Genomic DNA, 6,000 nt, shown 5'->3' on the forward strand with positions numbered 1-6,000 from the left:
CAACATTCGCTCATACACTACACACACACACTAACAGATCAACATTAGCTCATACACTACACACACACACACACACACACACTAACAGATCAACATTAGCTCATACACTACACACACACACACACACACACTAACAGATCAACATTCGCTCATACACTACACACACACACTAACAGATCAAAATTAGCTCATAATGGCTAATAAGGGTTAATCACGCTGCTGTACGTGAGCTAACGTTAGCTGCTGTTTAGAGTCTGAGCTCAGATCACTCTGGTCACAGGCGTTAGCTTCAACATTAGCTCGACACACACATACACACACTTTGAATAAACGGGCAGTAAAGGTGAAAACATTAGCCTACCTGTTCAGCTCCTCTCAGCTGTCAGTAAACGCCCTCAGCTCTCTGAGCTCAGAGGAAGGAACCCTGCAGGACAACAAGCCCACTTCCGGTCCTGTTACTAGCTCCACCTCCACACATACACATACACACACTGTGTGTGTGTGTGTGTGTGTGTGTGTGTGTGTGTGTGTGTATGTGTGTGTGTGTGTGTGTGTGTGTGTGTGTGTGCAGGGGGCAGAGGGGTGGACGCTGGGCTGTTAGTACTGCAGTGAGCATGTAACCTGGATTAAATGGTGAAATCAGGTCTGAGTCAGAGACTTACAGTCCTTGGTCTGAGACCGGGTTTGAGATCAATCCAGTCTATGAACACCTGTCTGTTTTAACCCTCCTAATTACCTTAGGGTCAACTGGACCCCATTCAATGTTTAATGCTCTAAATTAATGACTAACATAACTTTTCCTCATTTAAAGGGGACAACTGGGAAACAAAATTAAAATGTTGATATGTTCCAATTTACTGTAAAAAAAATTATCATCAGTGTTCCTTGGGGTCAATTTGACCCCAGGCTGTTTTAGCTGAATATAGCATAAGAAATATCAACATTTTACATTTGTTGTAGTTGTTTTGGGTGAAATTGAGGTCACTATAACCAAGTACACTTCCGCATGAGACTGCAGGAGCTGGGATGAAACCGCCAGCCTTCAGATTGAGATATAATATTTCCAGCCACCATGTCACTAAAGACATTCAATGATGAGTCCTGTGTCATACGCTCTGATTACATAGAAACAAGGCAGGACCAACAAGAACATGACAAACTTGCAGCAGTTTGATGTTCTGTTTCACAAATAAAGTCCTTCTGAATGCTTTAAATTGTGTTTATGCTGAAATAGATTTTATTTAAAGATCTATTTAGGTAGGCAACAAAGAAACATAAAGTACCTCACATATAAAGCTTGGTATCAATCAGTTTCTGGCGGTTTAGATTGCTGGGGTAAAATTGATCCAAAGGATAAAAGATGTAAGTAAGTTTGATGGTAACAGGAGGGTTAATGTTGTAAGCTGTACGTTTGACAGGTGAGGGAGGAGGGCATGTTACTGTAACAGCAGAGTCGTTTTACAACAGGGGTTAAAATCTGTCCATATAGATGTATTTATTTATTTGATTATTTTGTTTATTTGTTTATTTGTTTATTTGTTGTATTGCACATTTAAAAGAACAAAAAATTCCTGCTCAATAACAAGAGCCAGGATATATTATAACTAACTGTAGTGACATTAACTGTGCAGGAGGAGCCAAACACACCCTGACAGGTGGGCCGAGTGGCACTCCTGATAAAAACATCCAACATACAGACAAAGTGTTCATGAACAGAACATCTACACAAAACTAACCACACAATGTGAGGGCCAACCAGAATGATTCATGCGAGAAACAATGTTAGAAATAAAGACAGTATCAGGAGATGCAAATATGGATTAATCAGGTTGTGATCAAAGATGGAGAGGATTCGGAATGACTGAAAGAGAGGAGATGATCCTCTGAGGGATTTATTCTCAGGTGTGGATGTTTAATCTTCATTATGAAATCTGTCTGAACACAAAGTCTGATCCACTTCTGCAGACAGATTAAAAATGACTCTGCTGCTTAAAATAAATAAATAAGAAACGTTAAAACAACAATAAAAAGAAACATCACTCACAGAGTATCATGACATCATCTTTATAACAATAGATGAATATAGAGTGAGAGGATCACAGGTTACAGGGCCTCTCTCTCTGCCCATCTCTCAGGGCAGGATGATTAAAGTCATGCATTAAATGTGTTGGGTTATAGGGTTAGTGTGTCTGTGTTATATAAGTGTTATTAGGCATGTGTGTCTGTGACCTGAATCCTGAACCACAGTAAGAGATGACTCAGGTTAAAACATGCTCCTCAGACTGCTTCCTGTCTGGAACTCTTCCTTTAGTTTTTAAATGTGACTTACATTTTTCTTTCTGCAGAGTTTAGATTGAATGTGTGCTACTTTTTAAAGTTAATTAATCATAATAAACATGTGTGTTAGTGTTAACAAATCAGTGATCAGTGCAGACAGAATGGGTTAATAATAACTGATGTGTACGTGTGTTTGCACACATTCTCCATGATCCTGCTTCATGAGTCAGAGAAGTCTGCTCACGCCCCTGAGCAAGGTGTCATTTATTAACCAGTCTGAATCGTATTATTACTCAGAGTATTTATTTATTTATGTATTTATCTATCTATCATGTTCATGCTGCTGTGCAGTGGTTCTAGTCTTAGGTGAACAGGTCTCCTCAGAGGTTAAAACAGACATAAATATTTCCAACCTGCTATTGTTTCTGTTCTCTCATGAGTTATCTTTGTTTTTAGTCTTTGTTTTAGAAACAAAAATAGATAAATAACAGTTTACTGACTTAAACGCGGAGCTAGGTTGATGTTGCGCTTTTATTCTGAAAATCTGACCGGAAGTCGTGTTTCTGTTTACCCGGTGCTAGTTACAGTTAGCATAGGAGCCTGTTAGCCGTGGTCAGGGTTACCTGTTGCCTGTACCTGAACACTGTCCAGGTGTTATCGAGTGTGCTGCGTAATGACGTCATGTGACCCTTACAGGTATGTCTGTTTGATAATTAGGAAGCTGGAGTTAGCTCCCGGCTAACGGAGGGGTTAGCAGCTGTCTGTAACCTCACAGCTGCTGGTAGAGTACACCTGTACGTATATGTGTGTGTGTGTGTGTGTGTGTGTGTGTGTGTGTGTGTGTGTGTGTGAGTGCGTGCGTGCGTGTGTATTTGTGTGTGTGTGTGTGTGTGTGTATTTGTGTGTGTGTGTGTGTGTGTGCGCGCGCGCGCGCGCGTCCTCTGACAGGAAGCTCACCTGCAGACACCTGTGTTTGATCTGCTGCGCACACAGTGTATGGGTCTGTTTGCATCAAAAACACTTTAATGTTACTCTGCACATTAACCTTCAGTATCCATAGCAACGACCTGATACGGCCTGGACAGGTAGCACCAGGTGACCTTCATACAGAGAGAGTAAACATGGATATCAATAAGTTCATAACCTCCTCTCAGAGTGACGACATGAAGAGCAGCAGAGAGCCTGACTGATGACTTTATTGTTATTATTGTTGTTATTGTTGTTGTTGTTGTTGTTGTCATGATCATCTATATAGTGCCCTGGTGCATGCTGGGGGGGCTCATAGGTGTCCTCATGTACCTTCCATCGGCCTCCAGAGGTGGATCCAGAGGGGGTCCTGATTGGTGAATCCTGGTGCATTAACAGATCTAGAACTATGATCTGTGTTTGACGGCTCAGATTCAAACTTTAAAAAACGTGAATACTTTAATTAACGCCATGCCTCTTTTGCTGTGTGAAACAGGAAGTACAGGCTTTTTTATTCTCTGTATATAACACCGTCTCTCTCCCCCCTCTCTCCTTCTCTCCCCCCTCTCTCCTTCTCTCCCCTCTCTCTTCCCTCTCTCCTCCCTCTCTCCTCTCTCTCCTTCTCTCTCCTCCCTCTCTCCTCCCTCTCAGACGGTGATGGCTCCCAGCAGCAGTAGTTCTGTGTCTCACGGCTTCCCTGTGGTCGCAGTGTGTCTTGCAGCTCTGCTGCTCTCTAACCTGCTGCTCTACCTGTACCTGGACTCTCTCTATCACAGCGATGATCACCCGTTCTCCACTAATGACCACTGTCTACCTGGGCACTTTAAGATGACCACCATGAGGAACTGCACGCCCTGGCTGCAGTGTTCACAGATTAAAGCCGAGGTCCACCCGCTGAAGCTGGTCGGACAGGGAGCGGTCAAAAAGGTACACACATTTTTTACAGTGTGATGGTAACACTGGGAGGATGGAGGTTCATTTTTTACAGTGTGATGGTAACTCTGGGAGGATGGAGGTTCATTTTTTCCAGTGTGATGTTAACTCTGGGAGGATGGAGGTTCATTTTTTCCAGTGTGATGTTAATACTGGGAGGATGGAGGTTCATTTTTTACAGTGTGATGGTAACTCTGGGAGGATGAGGGTTCATTTTTTACAGTGTGATGTTAACTCTGGGAGGATGAGGGTTCATTTTTTACAGTGTGATGTTAACTCTGGGAGGATGAGGGTTCATTTTTTACAGTGTGAGGTTAACTCTAGGATGGAGGTTCATTTTTTACAGTGTGATGTTAACTCTGGGAGGATGGGGGTTCGTTTTTTACAGTGTTGATTTGTTGACTGAGTGGATCAACTTTGTAAATCTGGATTTAACATCTGATCAGATTTATGTTTGATGATAGACCAACAGTCTGTGTGTGTGTGTGTGTGTGTGTGTGTGTGTGTGTGTGTGTGTGTCTCTCTCTCTCTCATATCTTTATGATCCTGACTTGATTCACAGAAGTCAATAATCCCTTTAGTGCGTAAAGAGATTATTTTATGTTATAATGAATGTTGAAGTCTCAGAGCAGCACGCAGGACGAACACGCTGCATGATGGGAAACTGTGTCAGGTCACTGACACTGCTGAGAGGAGGAGGTGGAGGAGGAGGTGGAGGAGGCTGCAGCATCACATTTTCTTTCTGTTTTCTTTTATTATGAAGATTGTTTCCATGTGACAGAGAGAGAGGGTCTCCCCGTGTGCAGCCTCTCACAGACTCTACCTATCTGTCCTCAGGTGTACCTGTCAGAGTGGAGGGGACAGAAGGTGGCTCTGTCCAGTCTGTCCTCTCTGGATTACCTGGAGGACTTTCTGCATGGACTGTCGATGCTCCGGGCCCTGCAGGGACCCTGGGTGGTGCAGCTGGTGGGGCTGTGCCTGGAGGACCACACTCAGGTCACAGAGTTCCACCCTCTGGGCTCCCTGCTGAACCTGGAGGCCGTCCTCTCTCAGGAGCAGCACCTCAAACACAACAGCTGGCAGGTGAGACTCAGCCTGGCCACGGACTACGTCTCCATCCTTCAGTTCCTCCACAGCAGCCCGGCCGGGCGGAGGGTCATGTGTGACTCCAACAGCCTGGAGAAGACTCTGTCCCAGGTCCTGCTGACCTCTGACCTCCACCTGGTTGTGAATGACCTGGACGCTCTGCCGGAGGTAGACCGGTCCAGGGGCCTGCTAGTGAAGTGCGGGCACCGGGAGCTAACGGGGGACTTTGTGGCCCCGGAGCAGTTGTGGCCCCTCAGAGACGAGACCTTTTCAGACCAGCTCATGCCGGCGTACGACGAGAAGACGGACATCTGGAAGATCCCTGACGTCACCTGGTTCCTGATGGGACGGGTTCCCGGAGGAGACCTGGTCCACTTCCACCTGTTCCAGATCCACGAGCAATGTAAAAAGGTGGACCCTAAGCTCCGCCCCTCAGCTCAGGACGTTCTACGGGTGTACAAATCAGTGTTCAGCAGCATGGTGAGGGACAGAGAGACGCTGTAGGACTCCACGAGACCGTCTAATAAACCAAGCTCTGTTTGAAACTCTGGTTTACTGATGTGCAGTTTATTCACTCATTCATTCATTCATGCATTCATTTATTAATGTATTCATTCAGCCCAATCAGTCCCGTAGATCAGAGCTCTGTTTGGGTTCTCTCATCAGCTGAGGAGGATCTGCTACATCCTGGCGTTCAGACGCTCGGCGCCCCCTGCTGTCTCAGTAAAACACAAACAT

General features: G+C 44.9%; 2 protein-coding genes across 7 annotated transcripts in view; one reads left to right on the top strand and one right to left on the bottom strand.

Moving 5' to 3' along the window:
- pam (peptidylglycine alpha-amidating monooxygenase) overlaps window positions 1-3,303 on the bottom strand; it is a 25,552-nt gene extending 22,249 nt beyond the window's left edge. For 3 of the 4 annotated variants that reach the window (XM_034710416.1, XM_034710417.1, XM_034710414.1), the window contains exon 1: window positions 362-481. Coding sequence is in view for 1 of the 4 variants with exons in the window: in XM_034710412.1 (XP_034566303.1) it covers window positions 3,235-3,289 (55 nt within the window). In the remaining 3 variants the exon portion in view is untranslated. Of the gene's footprint in view, window positions 1-361; window positions 482-3,234 lie in introns of those variants that run through there. The other variant, XM_034710412.1, reaches the window with a different exon arrangement.
- Window positions 2,822-5,810, top strand: pomk (protein O-mannose kinase). Of its 3 annotated transcripts, none has more exons than XM_034710418.1 (3): window positions 2,822-2,973; window positions 3,895-4,170; window positions 5,014-5,810. In XM_034710418.1, the coding sequence occupies exons 2-3, from the start codon at window positions 3,901-3,903 to the stop codon at window positions 5,764-5,766; spliced, it is 1,023 nt and encodes a 340-aa protein (XP_034566309.1). In that variant the 5' UTR covers window positions 2,822-2,973; window positions 3,895-3,900; the 3' UTR covers window positions 5,767-5,810. The 3 variants fall into 3 exon arrangements, with proteins under 3 accessions (XP_034566309.1, XP_034566310.1, XP_034566311.1); XM_034710419.1 differs by having other exon boundaries at window positions 2,961-3,071; XM_034710420.1 differs by lacking the exon at window positions 2,822-2,973 and adding an exon at window positions 3,575-3,693.
- Window positions 5,811-6,000: the final 190 nt, after the last annotated feature.

This window comes from Notolabrus celidotus, chromosome 19 (assembly GCF_009762535.1).
Source record: "Notolabrus celidotus isolate fNotCel1 chromosome 19, fNotCel1.pri, whole genome shotgun sequence".
NCBI lineage: Eukaryota > Metazoa > Chordata > Actinopteri > Labriformes > Labridae > Notolabrus > Notolabrus celidotus.

Coding starts and splice junctions, on each gene's coding strand:
- pomk (XM_034710418.1), top strand. CDS start 3,901: ATGGCTCCCAGCAGCAGTAGTTCTGTGTCTCACGGCTTCCCTGTGGTC. Junction 4,171..5,013: donor GACAGGGAGCGGTCAAAAAG/GTACACACATTT, acceptor ATCTGTCCTCAG/GTGTACCTGTCAGAGTGGAG.